At 54.4% G+C, this 17668-nt stretch overlaps 1 protein-coding gene across 1 annotated transcript; it reads right to left on the reverse strand.

Annotated features, from left to right (window-relative positions):
- Positions 1-386: 386 nt before the first annotated feature.
- Positions 387-8653, reverse strand: SLC30A3 (solute carrier family 30 member 3). Its single transcript, XM_080814692.1, has 8 exons — positions 8328-8653; positions 4513-4694; positions 3894-4040; positions 3645-3798; positions 2881-3079; positions 2525-2630; positions 2133-2267; positions 387-1218 (listed from the first exon to the last, which is right to left on the reverse strand). Exons 1-8 carry the CDS (start codon positions 8420-8422, stop codon positions 1070-1072), a joined length of 1167 nt encoding a protein of 388 aa, XP_080670818.1. The 5' UTR covers positions 8423-8653; the 3' UTR covers positions 387-1069.
- Between the last annotated feature and the right edge of the window lie 9015 nt (positions 8654-17668).

A 17668-nucleotide genomic window follows, 5' to 3' on the forward strand; every position in this document is an offset into this window, starting at 1 on the left:
CCCCTGACACCTGACACAGCTTGGGAACCAGGCCCACATCGGCATGTGGTACAAGCACTCTCCCCCAACGGGACTAAGCCCGAGGCCACGATGGCCTGCAAGAGTCTTTAGGAATGACTCTCCAGGATCCCTTGGCTCCTTGCCTTCCAACTTTCTCCTGCAAACAAGCCCAGAGCACGTGGGGGCTCTCCCTGAGAAAGAGACCCAGGCTGTGGAGTAGGGGAAGGTAATAAAGGGACTGGTGGGGTTTGGCCCACATGGGCATGGATATTTGAGGGTAGAGAGGGTGGAGGGGCTGGGTAGGAGGTAGGAGGGCTGTGGAAGAGCACTCTGGCTGCATGACCCTCCTTCCCCCTCCTGACAAGTCAGTACAGGGACTGAAAGCTGCCGTGAACACAAGTTTATTGGTGGAGCTGCGGCGGAGTCCTCCCTCTCTAGCCGAGGGCACAGCACCAACAGAGGGATGGACAGACAGAGCCCCCCAAAAGGACACATGGATGGTGCAGACTCAGAGAGACCATAGCACAGCCACATAGGCACAGAGACACACAGGCCACAGCACCAAGAAACACACACACACACACACACACACACACAATGAGACAAAACCACAGGGCTAGAACACACAGACAAAGTGCGGGCTTTGGGGCTCCTGCATAGACAGAGCGAGGGCCACGTGGGGAGGGGGCCCCCTGCTGACCTCCCCCAGGCATAGGCACACCAACAGCACACAGACAGGCAGATGCCCCCAGCCAGACAGCCAGCCTGCCACACAGACAAATGAACTGCATGGAAAGGACGCTTGTGCTCCCCAAACCACAGGGAGGTGGGACCAAGGGACTTCTACAAACCCCCACAGACTGATTCCCATTCAGCCCACCCCCTGCCCGCCCCCCACACACTTTGGTCTTGCCCACCAGGGCTGGGGGCTAGGGAGTGGGCAGGTGGAAGGAGGAAGAGAGGAAGGGGTATGGCCCGGCTCTGTCCCTTCCTCGAGAGCAGGGAGGCAGGTACTGAGAGTCCGGGCCTGAGCCAGGGCCTGGCAGTGGGGCGAGGGCGGGGCCTTGGCTCAGGCTTGCGGGGGCTCCCGGCAGCGCAGGCACTGGGCCATCTCGGGCTGGTACCGCTCAACCTGCAGGGTACAGCTGGAGAACCCGAACCGGGAGTGGAGCTGCGACGCGGCTTCAGCCAGGACAGCTTCAGGGTCAGCCGTGGAGTCTGTGGGAGAGTGATAAGAGGCAGCAGGTTCCCAGGGGAGTCGGGAGCCGGGCAGGGGCCAAGATAAGGACGGGTGCAGGGGGACCCCAGGGCTTGCACACCATTAAAGCTAGGCTTGAGCAAGGAGCTTTCTTTTCTTTCTGTATTGTATGAACAGCATAAAAATGCCAAAGAAAAGGCTGGAGAGACTCACTCAACCAGGCCACCCTGCTAACACGCCAGATTATTCTTATTTTTCTATTCTCTTCTGCTCTTTGACTGTCCATAGACAGCTGTACGTGTCAGCAGCCACAGCACTCAAGTCTCCAAGACAATCCAGATGTTAACTATTTTCTCCCATTGTCCCTCTAGAGTTACCATCCACTATCCCACAAAGTATAATATTTTTGGCATCCAAATTGCATGTCTCTGATTGCTTCTTGCATCTGGAAGAAACTCAAAAATCCTTTGTCAGCTTGTGAGTCACCATATATATTTTTAATAGTTGAATCATAATGTAGATATAATTTTACATTCAGCTTTTTTCTCTTAGCATTATACCATCAACATTTTCCCTAGTTGCCACACAGTGCTCATCATCATCAGTCTGAACAGCTCCGTGATACCCCGCGGTCACCCCTTACCTAACTGTGCCCCGTGGCTAGACCACCTGGTACTAGTGATCTTTTAAAGGGTTGTTGGTTCTCTGCACTACTTCAGAGAGGGCGAACCCCCACCCCAACACCCTGTCCAGGGTGCTTTGTCTCCAGCATGCACATGTGTGTGAGAGATCAAGAAAGAGAGCTGGCACGGCAATCCCAGCAGTTCAGACTCTCTTCCTAGGTTTGGAAGGGGGAGCCGGGCTGGGGCAGTTGGGGGGTCGAGGAGGGGGTATATTTCTAGGAGGGAACTGGCTAGGGCCAGTGTGGACTCACCAATGGCCAGGTGTGCGGAGGCAACGTGGTAAGTAAGCGTAAGGGACCACAGGTGCAGCTCATGAGTTGCCCGGACTCCCGGCACGGACAACAGCGTGTCCCGCACGGGCTCAAACCCCACACTTCGGGGGGAACCTGCAAGCAGCGCCGGCCATGCCTTACTGCCAAGGCCACTCCAGCCCAGGGGCGGCCCCTCACCAGACTCTACCTCCCCCACCCTGTATCGGCTCAGCGTCAACCCCCACAATTCACCCTGGGTCTGAATCCTCCTCCCAGCAATAGACCCAGGACCCAGGCCTTCTCCCGACACTCTCTTGAGAGAAGAGAGGAGGCCCAGAGCTGGAGTGAGGTCAGAGAGGGCCCCAGGTGGGGAGCGGTGGCATCTGATTTACCTTCCATGAGGACACGGAGGACATCTCGGAGGGTGGGAGCCGTGGATCCAAGGGCACAGATGGAAAAGAGGAAGGTGCTGATGGGGTCAGCTGCCTTGTACTGAGGCTAGAGAGAGAGAGACTTCCAAGCCCAGGAAACAGGAACCCTCCAGGGGAAGACCTAGGGGTGTCTTGGACAAACAGGACCTGAGAGGCCCCCGAGAGCCCTGCTGAGGGGAAAGGGACCATGTCCCGAGAGAGCCGGGAGTTCTGGGGAGCTGGGAGCTGGAGAAGGGGGAGGGAGACCAAGGGGGCAAGGTGGGGGCAGGGTGCGGAGCTGGGGGACAAAGGCTGGGGCAGGCCTGTGTGTACAGTACCTTGAAGTAGATGAGGACAGAGGCGGCCAGGACCCCAAGGCTCTGCAGGAGGTCTCCCAGCACATGCACAAAGGCTGCCCGGACGCTCGTGTTCCCCAGGGGCAGGGGCTCCCCTGACCCTTCCTCCAGCGGTGCATACTCTGCCCCCCTAGACCCGTGGCTGTGGGGGGGCCCGGCCTGGTGCAGCACAAAGGCCATTCTGAGGGGGAAGCAGAGCAGCTTAGCCCAACTGGCCTGTTCCGGGCCTCTCTGCCCTCTTGCCGCATCTCTCCGCCTCACCTCCCTGGGAGCCCTTTCTCCACCCGTTTCCTCCCTACTTTCCCAGCCCCGGGAGGAAGACAGCATTGGCCGAGGGACACAGGTCGTGCAGGCTGGGGGGAAAAACACCGCACTTGGTGCTGGAGACATGCCTTCAGGTCCTGCCCCGGTGACTTACACCTGAGCAAGTCCCCTGGCCACCTCCTGGGTCCTGTGTCCTTAACTGTACACTAGGGCTGATACTGTCTACCTCATGGGGGGGGGGCTCAAATGAGACACTGCTGATGACAGCCCGCAGCAGAGTGGCCCCGGGAAATGTCTGCTGGCTCTGGATTCCAGGTCTCTCCCCTCTGTCCTCAGGCAGCCCTAGGGCAGCTGACAGGGGAGAACTGTGTGTGCCTGTTGCGTGCCTTTCGGGGCATGGAGAGAGCCAGCTCTCCCCCCACCCCCGGAGGAGCACCCCTCGCCCTGAGGCCCCCGGGGCGCTGCTCCCTACGGGGACGTACAGCAGGTTGGCGCAGACGGCGATGCTGGCGGTCAGCAGCATGGCGCCCCCCTCGATGTGGTAGTCGCTGTGCAGCAGGCGGATGAAGGCCAGGTACAGGAGGATGCCGGTGACCATCCAGAGGGAGACCACAGAGGCCAAGGCTCCCAGAGTCTCTGCAGGGGGAGATGAGCTATCAGAGACCTGCCCGGGACCCTGGGAGGTAACTTCTGGTGAGAGGAGAGACTCACGGGGCCATGCGGGGCCTTACCCGAGCGGTGCCAGCCAAAGGTCATGGTGCGGGTGGCTGGACGGGTAGAGAGCCAGAGGGAGAAGAGGCTGCCTATCATGCTGCCCACATCAGCCAGCAGGTGGGCTGCGTCGGTCATAATGGCCAGGCTGTGGGCCAGATACCCCCCTGCAGGGGTAAAGCAGGGCACAGTCTGGGTCTGGTTAGGAAGTAGCGGGCACTGTGGCAGCGTGTGGAGAAGCAGGGAAGGAGACCAGGGGGACCCGTGCCCCAAAGCCAGTGTGGTTTTCTCTGGTGATGGGATTACAGGAGGGACGATTATCGGTTTCTTTTCACTCATCGACATTTTCTAGATTTTCTATAAGGACACATTTTACTATCAAGAAAATGGGATTTTTGAAAGACTAGCTAATGCTGAGAAGCCAGCCCTGGCCCTCGGCCCCAGCCCTGGGCTTGAGGGTGCCGTCCTCCACCCTCTCCCACTTCCGGAGTCCTGGGCACCCACATGCCCACGGCCACCACCCCACTCTCCTCAGCTCCCCCGCCCCACCCCTCCAGGAACCTTGCTGGGGCTCTGGGTGGAGAGTGGCTTGGGCAGGGGTTGGGCGGATGGGGTTGGGGGAGCCGCTGTCCGACTTACCGACCACCTCCCCAGCCATGAAGACGCAGCACACGGCGCAGGCGGCGCCCAGCTGCTTCTGCGCCTGCAGCCTCTCGGGGGTGAGCCCGGGCTGCGGCAGGGGGTCCCGGTGGCAGTGGTGGAAGGGCATCTCCACAGGTTTGGGTTCCTCGGGGAGGGGCTCCGAGGTCTCTGTGAAGAGACTGAGGCGGGCAGCACCATTCAGCCTGGGGCTTGGCCGTGGGCTCACCTGTTCCTCACTCCCACGTCTGCAGTCCCACTAGATGGGCTTCATCAGCTGTGGCCCGACACTCGCTCTGTCCACCCCAAGGCCTGGCCAAACCTGGGAGCCTCGGGGACAGAGGGACACATGAGAGATAGGGCTAAACAGCTCAGATTCCAGCCTCCTTCTCCTTTCATACACAGAGCCATGGAACTCCACAGCTCGGAAGCACCGTAGAGATGGTCTAGTCTGATGCTTTTTACAGAAATTACAAGTATGAGGCTCAGAGAAATTACAAGTATGAGGACATACGGGGGCTGCACAGCTCGTTCGTGGTAGAGAGTAGATGCCACCATAATGCGTGGATAGGCACCAGAAGGAACACAAAATGAGCAGGATCTTGCTGACCTCTGGGAGCTTTGGAGGAGCAAGACAAAGGTGTACTATGACATGTAGCAGGAGAGTAGCTATTGCCATAACAAAATGCTCTCAGGGCTCGGAGGATAGAGTAGATGAATTGCAGTGAAATCAGGGAAACTGAAGGGGGCGCCATGAGAAGGGCCTGGAAGGAAGCGGAGGGTTCGGGTAAAGACGGGGTGAACATGCTAGGCAGAGGATGAAGGGAAGGGGGTGTCAAAGGGTGAGCAGGGGATCCTGGCCTTAGTGTCTCCCTCCCAGATCCATCTCCCTGTGCCTCCATTCCAGATCCTTCCCCTTCCCTATCTAGACATGCAGCTGAAACGTGGCCATTTAAGAGAGGAGTGGAATGTTGGGACCCAAAAAGTCAGGGGTCCCAGATCCCAGAGCTGGGGTTGTCACAGGGAGGACGAAGGGCCGACTGCATGGCTGGGGAGGTAGTGGTAGGAGCAGTGGATTTGGAGGCTGCCTCATGTTAGCTGGACCCTGGGCAGATCATAAGCACCCAGCGGAGGCCACCTTAACTGTATGGTACCGTAAGCCTCCTTGAATACACGAGTGGGGCTGGAGCCTCACCTGGGATGCCAGAGGCTGAGCTCAGGCTGAGTTTTAGGCTCATGCTGGCCCCATTCCCACCCCCACGACTACCAACCTGAATCCCGGCAAAGCCGGAACCTTCCATAGAACAAAGAAAGGACCTAAATAGAAAATACAGTCTTAGAAATACTCATGGAAGTGTGACAAGAATACCCATGAGTGAAAATCGAAGGCTCCAGATAGAAACATGGTCACAGCAGTAAATTGAGGAGGGAGGCCTGGAGCCTTCTGGCTGAGAAAAGCTCTGCCAAGTGGGTGAATTGAGGTATGAGGGAGGTGGGGGCACATTTGGTGCCTGCAGGGAAGATTCGAGTGCTGGCAGGTAGATTTAATTCTTGGAATGTTCTTCCAAGACTTAGAATCTCAATGTGTATGATGATGAGATGCTGGGTGTGTTTGCTGAGGAGACAGGGAGACGAGGGTGGTTTTGAAACCCATCCTCATTCTTCAATAAGATATACACATAGTTGGTTGCCTGAGACTCAGGTGGCAGGCAGGGTGCACATAGTGAAACCCGGACAGATGTGTCACAGATGACTTACTAGGCAAGGAGAGGCTGGGGCCGGGAGGATTATGAATGAAGGACTTTGGAACACCAGGGAGGGAGTGACCACCTGGGATGGGGGTGAGGACAACTTCACAGAGGAAGAGATGTTTAACATGAGACCTAGGTGAAGAAGGGGGCTCTAGACACATGAGATGTCAATGACAAAATAAGTGGCTAGGAATTTTTTAAGTGTCAGGAACCAGGGCAAGGGCTGAGGAGGAAAGTAAGGGCTCTAAGGAACACCAAGGGAGATACACTGATTGATTTCACATATCTTTCCCAAGCCCTGAGATGACCTTGCTGATGTATATTAGTCTGGAGAGGGAGAGGAGAGGAGATGGAAGGGTCCAGAATAGACCAGGCCACAGATTCCATGCACCAAATTTCAAAGGAGGGGCAGGTAGGTTAGGGAAGAGCCTCTTTCAGAAAATACTGCAGGATTTGGTGACTAATGGTCATATGAGACTGAAAATGAGCCGGGAGTCAGAGATGCGGGTCTGGATAGCAAGCAGAGGCTGCGTGGCTTTGGGGCAATGGGCAAGATGCCTTTTTTTGCAAGGAACAGAGTAGCCAGTCATCAAGGTAGCCAGCCATCAACAGGCTGCTCCCTTTTGTTCTGCATGAATTGGGCACTAAAGAAACCTCATTGTTGGGGTGCCTGGCTGGCTCAGTTGGTGGAGCATGGGACTCTTAATCTCAGGGTCATGAGTTCAAGCTCCACATTGGGCTTGGAGTCTACTTTAAAAAAAAAAAAAACAAAAAACAAAAAACAAAACAAACACTTAAAAAAAGCCTCATTGTTGGTGTGGGTGGGTGTGTATGTGGGTGGGGGGCTACATGTTGTTTAGAGAGAAGGAAAGGCAGTTTTCTCTCCCTGGCCTCTGAAACCCCAACAAACAAGTAATATTGAGCGCGTAGAGGTGAAGTGTGGAGAGGGGACAAGGGCCTGAAGCAGAGTCAAAAGGATATGTGAAGAGAGCCAGTGCCTGGGCTGGAGCCTCCACAGCAGCCCACGTCTGCAGTCCCCGGCAGGAAGGAGTCAGACGGGAATTCTGTCCTCCCTTCTGTTCATCCACTCCCCCACCCACCCAGGTTTACGGCCCCCACCCAGGGAAAGAGCGAGAGAGGCACCACATCAGAGACAAAGGGAAAGGTGCTCGGACGGAAACAAAACGATTGGGAGAAATGAAGAAAGAGAAAAAGCCAGGGAGCCTGTCAAATTTCCGAGACAAACGGACGGTCAGCCAACAGACAAAATGGCCAGCGGAGGTGGCCAGGATGGGCCTGGCGCGGCCGCTCCGAGGGACCCGGCGGGTGCCGGGCGCGGGAGGCCGGCGGGACGCGGAGGAGGTTCTCCGGCCGCCCCCGGCCCGCTGTCCCGGCCGCTCCGCGCGCCTCATTTCACACCTCGCCGCCCCCGGCCCCGTCTGTGCGGAGCCGGGAATACCCCCTGCCGCCCAGACCGCACCTGCTCCTTCCCTGCCACCCCCTCGCTTCCCAGCGGCCGCCGCCCCCCAGGGGCCCGGAAGAACCGCGGTGGAGCCGGGGCCCATCTTCGGCCCGGGTGCGCACAGCTGGCGGTGGCTGGAGGGGGCGCCCCGAGCCCGCGCGCACAGAGGGAAGGGCCAGGGGCCTGCGGCGGGGGCTCCGAAGCCTGGGCGGTGAGATGCTCCCACCGCCAAGGCACTGGAGCAATGCGGACTTCGGGGCACCTGGCGTAGATTCCGGCCCGACGGAGGGGCAGTCGCTCGCGGGGAAGTCGGATGCGGCGAGGGCGGCAGAGGGGTCCGGACGCTTGGGGGACGGGCCGGGGAGCCGTGTTGTGGGACCGAGAAAAAGAGCGTGTCCGGGAGGAGGCCTAGCGGACTACTGGGAGGGTCGGGGTTGGTTCTGGCGGTGTGGCCGGAGACGACAGAGCGGGGCGCCGCGAAGCCGCGGGACTTGCGGGGCGTTAGGGCGGCCAGCCGGGGCCACGCCGAGGGAGACAACGAAATGGACGGATGGCATGAGGGTGGCGCCCCCGAGCTGAGGACCAGCCCAGGTCTGTCCTACCTCTTCAAGCGCAGGCCGCCACCGGCGCTGCCGCGGTCCCGGGAGCTCACCAGGCGAGTGGTCTCCGATCCCCCCGTGGCAGGAGAGGGCTCCATGTCACCGCGGCCCCAACCGTCTAGGCCCCACCGTGGAAGGGAGAGGCGGGGCCGGCCCTGCACCAAGTCCGAGCCGCCAGCCGACCCCCGGACTCCCCGCAGGGCCGCGGGGCCACCAGAGTAGAGGGAACTGCAGCGACTGTGTCGCGGGGAGTCCGAACTGCAGATCCCGCGGCCTTTGGAGCCCCGCCCCGCGTGGGGCGAGCTCCCCAAGCCCCGCCTCCCGGCTCTCGGGTCTCTCCCCCACGCCTAAGCCCCGCCCCTAGAGCCCCGCCCCCGTAGCCAAAGCCCCATTTCCCAGTGCCAGAGCCAGGTGGGGGCGACGGGAGCCCTCTGCGCCCCCGCAGGGTTCTAGAGAATGCCAAATTTCCACAGCCCCGCCCCCACCCAAGTTCCGCCCGCGGGTTCCAAGCCAAGCTCCTCAAGGCTTGGCACCCCCCACAACCTTCCCCCAGGGAACACCTCCCCTTGCAAGCCTGCAGGCGGGGTGGGAGGTGTCGTCCAGCCCCCCACAAGGAGGCAGAAACAAGTGTGGGTCCATTACCTAGCTCGAGAGAGCCAGAAAGAGTGTGGGGTGAGCAGTGACACATCCGGGAGAACTCCAGGGACTCCAGCCAGAAACCCCTCTGTGGAGGATGTGGGGTCGGAATTTGCATGCAGAATCTGCTGCCAAGCTCTGTACCGCTCATTATCATTTATTTTTATAGAGACTTTGGGTGACAAAAGCTTCCTGTTCTCCTCCAATTCATTACTCTGCCTATTTTTCGGATGAGTAAACTGAGTTCCAGAGGAGGAAGCGTCTAGGGTCATGTAGCCGGTGAATAAAACGCTGGGACTGGAACCCCATCGTCTTCCCCTCTCCAGTTCAGTGCACCGCACTGGCGACTGAAGAGAGCGCGCGCCGCAGTCTTGCCACTCACAGGCTGGGGCAACGGGAGGAGGAAGGAGCGATGCCACATCTCTGGTCACAAGCCCACTGTTCTTGGAGGGAGGCTGCCGATGGCCAGCAGGTGGTTCTTTACCTCCGAACCTCTAGCACCTGGCTGGGCCTTTACCTAATTTTGCCTCATTTTAACTAAAGCCCAGGGGAAGGAGTGACTTAGAGCAAAGTGGGTGTCCTGAGCCCGGGGTCAAACCTTCAAATGCCCAATGCTCTCTGGCCCTCACACCTGCCACCACTGTAGAATGAAATGGGGGTGGGGATTGCATTGTGCCCTCCAAGTTGTGACACTCTGTGAAGAGGAGGGTCTGTAAGAGGAGGGAGAGAAGTGAGCTTGGATAGATAGGGAAACGTGGAGGGTGGGAGTGGTTGGTGAGTACAGCGGAGAAACCCATCCACGGGCACCCTTCCCGAAGAACACACTGGGCATCCTTCATTTGGGGTTCTGGGGATAGACACCTCTCCCCAACGTTATTATTCCCAAACATTGCAACTGCGGGTACACCCCCCCACCCCCCATCCTCGAACAAACACTAAGAGCACGTGCCAGATAGAGTGGTTGGAAGAGATGGGGTTAACCCGGGAGAGCTTCGCGGAGGAGGTGAGGCTTGAACGGATTAGGCAAGCTGGGCGGCGGGCTGGCTGCTCAGGCGGGGGAGAGTGAGGCCCTTGCCAAGGTTTGCGGGCGGCGTGCACGAAGGGAGCGTACTGCGCTGGGGAACGGCGCGGAACGGAAGAACCAAAGGGTCTGCTCGAGCCCCCGGTGCCGCGTCTCCACCCACGCGGCTCCCGGGGCCAGCGCCAGCCTTTATTCGGCACCCTCCCCCTACTCCCGGCAGAAGGCTCAGCCCAAAGCCCACGCAAGGCGAGGGGCGAGGGAGTGAGGGTGGGGGTCCTTTCTTCCTCCAATCTCCCCTAGAGGAGTGGGACCTCAGCTCCTTCCTCGGGGCGCGGGGATGCAGACTGAGGTAGCGAGAGGGGAAGCCACCGGCCAAGGTCACCTTGTAGGTCCTTGTTAGAGCGGGGTGGAACTCATGCCCGGTCCGCCTAGGTCAGAGCCCAGCAAGTCCCGCTAGGCGCCGTCGGTTTTCCAAGCTTGGCACTGGGCCTGGGGCTTCCCCAATTCTGAGAGCCCTGGAGCTGGGGTGCGGAGGGGCCACCGCGCCCTCCAGGGCTGGGATGTTGTAGCCTCACCCGAAGCGGCTGGGGCAGGCGAGCTCGAGGTTGGGGAGAAACGGCGGAGCCCTGTGCAGGGACGGGGTTTCTAGGCACGCCTTAGCCGATGGCGACAACAGGGGACTTGACAACAATGGCTCCCTCCGGGATTTCCCTTCCTGGGCAGCCAGTCCACAGTGCGCAGACATCAGCCCCGGGTTCCCGGGAGGGGGCGCAGACGCCGGCACGAGTCCGCCCGCCGCTGGGCGGGGAGCGAACAGGCGGGAGGGGAAAGAAGTCTGGGAGCAGATGGATTACAAGGCTGTCCTCTGCCGCGGCTCCCTCCGTGTCGCGCCTTGGAACGTGCAGCCTCCAGCAGCCGAGGGCACCAGCGGGGAGAATACCAACAGTTGCCTGTGCTTGGAAATTTATGCAAGGAAAGCCTGGCAGCCAAACGGACCTCTTGTACCTGTTTCTCAAAGAGCCATCAAGTGGCCCAATGAAAATCTTTGCAAAGGATCCTCTTGAAAGCCAGGTCTGAGGAAGGCATCCAGCACCTGGTTAGGAGCTAGGAAAATGAGGCGGGAGTTAGAAGGAAAGCTGAGAGCTGGTTGTAGGGAACTGAAATCTTGTAAGAACTATTCATTCAACATTTACTGAACATTTATTTCCTGCCATGCACTTTGCTAGGGTAACTGGGAATTTCTGGTGAGCGAGATAGATGCATTTCCTCCCCCTTCCTGGCTTTAACTTGATTGCAAGAGATTTCTATTTTGCAGGCTTTGGTTGCTGACTTACCCACATGCTCTTAATGTTTGTCCTGTCCTGCCTCGGGTATCAGTTTTCCCTAAGGAGATTCCTTAGGCCATGTTAAATCCCAAAGGGATGAGGGAAGCAGGAGTCCCTGGAAATTCTCAGGAGGATAGGTCAGTGCTGGAACAGAGGGTGGCAGAGCAGGTCAGAAGGGGGCTTCAGGGAGCCCAGGCTGGACCAGTTCATTTTGGGAGAGAAAGAGAGAGCCAAGCCCAGCCTCGAAGTCAGGATTTAGGCTGGGCTAGCGATCTCAGACAAGATTTGGAAGCCAAGCACCCAGATAACGGGTTAACACTGGAAAGGTCCAAGCCAGGCTGAAGGGTAAGGGGAAAGATAACAAGGGGGTCCAGTATGCACTCCATTCTCTGCTCAGGTGTTCCTCCAGGAAGTCTTTCTAACTCCCCCGCTATGTGCCCTTTTCTGGTGCTCTCAAGGCCCGCTGTGCTTATGTGCGGTTGGCACTCAGCACACTGAAACAAAATGACTTGCTTCTACCTTTTTCATCACAGTGTCCCTAGGGCCCCTTGTGGCTGACATATAGTCCTCATTAAAGCCACCCCAGAAGAAAAGGGGCTGGTTGTCTGAGTGGAAGCAAGATGGAGAAAGCAGGATTTTAGCTGGAGATAGAGAGGATGAGGGAGGGATGGAGCTGAAATATCACCTCCTCCAGGAAGCCTTCCCTGATCCCCAGACTAAGTTAGTTCTCATGTTATACATTCTCGCTGCACACTTCTTTTTCTTCCTCAGCACTTATCACACTGTAATTACATCATTATTTGGGAGTTACTTGTTTCTTCACTTGGCTTCCAGGATACCATAATCTGGTTTTCCTCCTACTTCACTGACTGCTTGTTCTCAGTCTCCTTTGCTGGTTCCTCCTCATCTTCTCAATCATTGATTACTGGAATGGTCCAGGACTTGGTCACCCCCTTCACTTTACCTTTCTACACTCACTCCCTGGAGATATCAATCCAATCTCAAGGCTTAAAATACTGTCTAGAAACTGCAGAAAGCAATGGTTGTTGCAGCTTGATGGTGGGTAGGTGGAGATCACTGTGCTATTCTATCTTTGTGTTTGAAATGTTCTATTACAAAAAAAAAAAAAAAAAGCAGGGGCGCCTGGGTGGCTCAGTGGGTTGAGGCCTCTGCCTTCGGCTCAGGTCATGGACCCAGGGTCCTGGGATCAAGCCCCGTGTCGGGCTCTCTGCTCGGCAGGAAGCCTGCTTTCCCCTCTCTCTCTCTGCCTGCCTCTCTGCCTACTTGTGATCTCTGTCTGTCAAATAAATAAATAAAATCTTAAAAAAAAAAAAAAAAAGCAGGCTCCCTGCTGAGCAGAGAGCCAGATGCTGGGCTTGATCCCACGACCCTGAGATCATGACCTGAGCCAAAGGCAGAGGTATAACCCATTGAGCCACCCAGGCGCCCCATATAGCAATGTTTAAGATACCTGTTGTGTAAGTGAATGGATTAACAAAAAGGACAGTTCACAAGGGGAACTGGTGTAAGAGCAATGGCATAGAGGTGAGAAAGAACAGGAATATTTGGGGCTCCGGGAGACCAGTCTGTCATGGAAGGGTTACCTTAGGGCAACACCAGACAATGCACTTGGAGGGCTAAACTGGTATCAAGTTGTAGAGTTTATCGCCAGATTTATTTTTTTCTAAGATATTACTTATTGGGGCGCTTGGGTGGCTCAGTGGGTTAAGCCTCTGCCTTCAGCTCAGGTCATGATCTCAGGGTCCTGGGATCGAGCCCCACATCAGGCTCTCTGCTCAGAAGGGAGCCTGCTTCCCGCTGTCTCTCTGCCTGCCTCTCTGCCTACTTGTGATCTCTCTCTGTCAAATAACTAAATAAAATCTTAAAAAAAAAAGAATAATATATTATTTATTTGTCAGAGAGAGCAAGCACAAGCAGGGGGAGAAGCAGGCAGAGGGAGAAGCAGACTCCCTGCTGAGCAAGGAGCCCGATGCTGGACTCCATCCCAGGACCCCGGGATCATGACATGACCCGAAGGCAGACGCCTAACTGACTGAACCACCCAGGTGCCCCTATTGCCAGATTTAAAAGGTTGTTTTACATCCTCTAGGCCATGAGCGAAGGAGTGGTAATGACAGAAGCATTGCTTTACAAACACTGATCTGGTAGCCATGTCCAGCATGAGACTGGCGGTAGGGAGAACAGTCAGAAGGCTAGAACAACAGTCCGTGTGATATGGCAATCCTTTAACTGGGATGTTTTGTGGCTGTGGGAGCTGAAAAAAAAGGACACGTGAAAGAGCGCTTTTTAAAAAAAAAATTAGTAAGACTTTTTGGGCTGAATTGGGGGAAATAGTGAATCCACAGATAAGTGTTATTTGGGTTTTGAGCATCACTACCTTGGAAATAGCCATAACATTAACATCAGTAGAGAAACCAAGAGGAACAACCGGTATGGGGAATATGGTTTGGAGGCGGTGGGAGACTGGCCTGTGGATAACCCTAAACTTACCATAAAGCCTACTTATGACATCTGAAGCCATGGGTGTAGACTGGATCTCTGAAGTGGAGAGGAGAGAACCCAAGCAGAAGCTTAAAGACCAAACCATATCGAATATGCAGGCAGGAGGTGAAAAATGGAGCCAGAAGGGGCGGGGCAGGAAACTTATTGGAGATGTGGGAGGAGAACCAGAATAATGCAGAGCCACAGAAAGCAAAAGATGTGAAATTGAACAGAAAAAGAGAAAAGTGATTTAGGGCCCAAAGTCTTCCCCAAAACACAGCTTGGTCTTTTTCACTTCATTCGGTCACACTGCCTGAAATTCTGCCAGTTATTCCTTTTTTTTTTTTTTTAAGATTTTATTTATTTATTTGACAGACAGAGATCACAAGCAGGTAGACAGGCAGGCAGAGAGAGAGAGAGAGAGAGAGAGAGAGAGAGGCAGAAGCAGGCTCCCTGCTGAGCAGAGATTCCCAGGCACCCCTATTCCTTTTGTGTTAGTAAGAATGGGGAGAGTGAGGTATTTATTAATAGCCATTCTTACTACAAGCTGAATTACAGTGGTTTTTGGTTTTTCAAGATTTTAGTTTTAAGTAATCTCTACACCCAACATGGGGCTTGAACCTCCAACCCCAAGATCAAGAGTCACATGCCCCACTGACTGAGCCAGCCAGGCGCCCCTGAATTATTATTTTAATCAGGTTGCTTTCTGGGGCACCTGGGTGGCTCAGTGGGTTAAGCCTCTGCCTTCTGCTCAGGTCATGATCTCAGGGTCCTGGGATGGAGCCCTGCAAGGGAGGGAACCCTGCATTCCCTAATCAGGCTCTCTGCTCAGCAGGGGGCCTGCCCCCCCCCTTCTCTGCCTACCTCTCTGTCTACTTGAGATCTCTCTCTTTCTCTGTCAAAATAAATAAATAAAATCTTTTTAAAAAATCAGGTTACTTTCCACCTAACCAACCCTTAGGGATGAACTCCTTTGATGGAGGTCATAGTTTTTATTAGAAATATTGGAAGCATGGACACCTGGGTGGCTCAGTCGCTTAAGTGTCCAACTCTTGATTTTGGCTCAGGTCATGATCTCAGGGTTGAGGGATTGAGCCCTGCTTCGGCTGGGCGTTGAGCATGGGGCCTGCTTGAGATTCTCTCTCTCCCTCTCCCTCTGCTCCTGCCTCACCCTCACTGCCCCCCCTACTTGTGTATGCACATGCACACGTGATGTTTCTCTAAAAACAAAAACAAAAACAAAAACACCGAAAGGATTAGAAGGAGAAGTGAGAGAGTTAATTTTGGAGTTCTAACTGCTTAGGGAGGACTGGCAGGGATATTTTGGAGAGTGAGAGGGCAGCATGAGGGTGCTGGGTAGGGGAACAAGGAAATGGGGTTCTAAGAGGCTGAGAGAAGGATGTAGAAAGCAGATGGAACAATTCCAATGACAATCTTCAAATCTTCCTAGAGGAAGGATCCTGAGTTTTCCCTTCTTCCCAGGAAAGAAATGAAAAGCAACCTCTCTCTTTACAAAATTGAGAGGCGACCAGATGGAAAGGATGGTGATGATGATGATGATGGTGACAATGATAATAACTAGCACTTACCATGTGCCGAGCACTGTTCAAATTAAGTATTCAATCCAGCTAACAACCCAAAGAGGTACACACTATTATTTCCATTTTACAGGTGAGGGAGCTGTGCCCTGTCAGCCTACCCTTAGCTCTGAAATCTGGGGTTGCAGGTAAGAGAGGACAGGGGTATGCGGCCACCTCTCTGGCTGGAAACCCTCCAACTCCCACTCTGAGATGTCTGCCCAGGGGAGGACAGGCAAACAAACCGGGCCAGTGATGTCTTGTCATAGGTAGTGAGTGTCCTGCACCTGGACAGAGGGAGAGAGGGACATTTCCTGACATCATGAAAGGAAGTGGATATCAGCTACAGCTTTGGTCTGTCTCTAGACCTCAACTTTATTTTTTTTTAAGATTTATTTACTTATTTATTTATTTGAATGTGGGAGAAGGGCAGAGGGAGAGAATCTTCAAGCAGACTCTCCGCTTAACACAAGATCTCAATTAGGGACTCAATCCCACGACCCTGACTGAGATCATGACCTGAACCGAAACCAAGAGTCAGACGCCCAACTGACTGAGCCACCCAGGCACCCCTAAACCTCAACTTTTTTTTTTTAAGATTTTATTTATTTATTTGACAGAGACACAGCGAGAGAGGGAACACAAGCAGGGAGAGTGGGAGAGGGAGAAGCAGGCTTCCCGCTGAGCGGAGAGCCCGATGCGGGGCTCGATCCCAGGATCCTGGGATCACGACCTGAGCCGAAGGCAGACGCTTAACAACTGAGCCACCCAGGCGCCCCTAGACCTCAACTTTAAAGTGAGAAGGGAGCTGGTGTGTATAAGGAGCAGACATGACATACAATCTTAACTTATAAGACTTAGGTCTGGACCTCACTGGTTGACTTTGAGCAGGTCATTCCTTCTCTCTGGGCCAAAATTTCCTTAATTACACAACAAAGGCATTAGATGAGAGTTAAGCCTCTGAGTTCCTTTCCAACTCAAAAACTATGTAATTCTAGAACCTAGTGGTTGGGTATGACAAATTATGATCTCTCTCTCCCACTGCATATGCTCGAGAGCATGATATTTTGGGTATAAATATGCCAATGTCTGCTGTCTGTATATGTGTATTCTGGCTATATGACTAAAACCTTGGCTGTTTGTGGGTAAATAAGGGATGCTTCTTGGTTTTCTCCAGGAGAGACCAAACTGTGAGATAGTAAACTATAAGATCAGTGACTTGAGGGCAAATGATTCTAGAAAAAGGTTTTGGCCTGAAATCATTCTTCAGCATAGTTATTTTCTCTGTTTTGTTTTGTTTTCTTACAACCAAATCTGATTTTTTTTTTTTTACATCAACCCTGTGGAATAGCACAGGTTTTTACAGAAAAGGAAAAAGAGCCTCAGAGATTAAGTGACTTGTTCAGGATCACACGGCTCATTAGAGACAGAGCCAAAACCAAGGTCTAGGGCTTCTGATTCTGGGCTTGTGTGTTCTTCCTAGTACTGTGCTGAGTGTCAGAAGAGACTGTGTGCATAGAAACAGAGCCAGGTGGGGTCTGTTTCTAGGTGAAGGCAAAGTGGAGAGCTTCTAGCCAAAGGATGCCAGGCCGACTTGCCTGCCCTCTCTTTCCATGTCTGTAGCCTACTGCCTGCAATGCCCTTTCATTCAAACTAAAGGCTCAGAAGACTTAAAGATAATAGCTATTTCAAGAGCCACAAACTATGATTAGAATTAACTATAATGTCAGAGAGCGATGATAAGAAGTAATAACATTCTGGAGCCTCTGGCAAGATGTGGAAGATGTTTACTAACTCCTCTCAGAGAAGAACCTAATTTGCCCTCTTTCTCTGGGCTCACTTCTATGAAGCAGGAATGGGATCACACCACCTCTCATGGCTGCTGTAAGAATCAAAGCAGATTATTAGGTTACAGTGCCTCTGAAAAGACACAATGTTTGCTTATTCATTCAACTGGCCGACATTCATTGAGCTCCTACAATATCTCGGGAACTGTGTTAGAAACTGAAGGAAGACGAAGACAAACAAGAAGCAAGGAGCTCCAAATCACCATTACTAGCTCCCCTACCGCCTTCTCTTAACCCGTTATGTCTCTTCTTATTTGGGGCCATAGGAGAAAGAATGGTCTCTAGTGGTCCAACTCCCCAGCTAAGTGCTCCTCTAGGGAATTCTTGCTAGGGCCCAACCTCTAGGCCTTCATTGGACCAACCAAAGGCTCCCTCTGCTGCAGCTCCTTCAACAAATCATTAATTCACGTGCTGTGAACCAGGCATGGGTCTAGGT

This window comes from Martes martes (assembly GCF_963455335.1).
Source record: "Martes martes genome assembly, chromosome: 9".
Classification (NCBI taxonomy): domain Eukaryota; kingdom Metazoa; phylum Chordata; class Mammalia; order Carnivora; family Mustelidae; genus Martes; species Martes martes.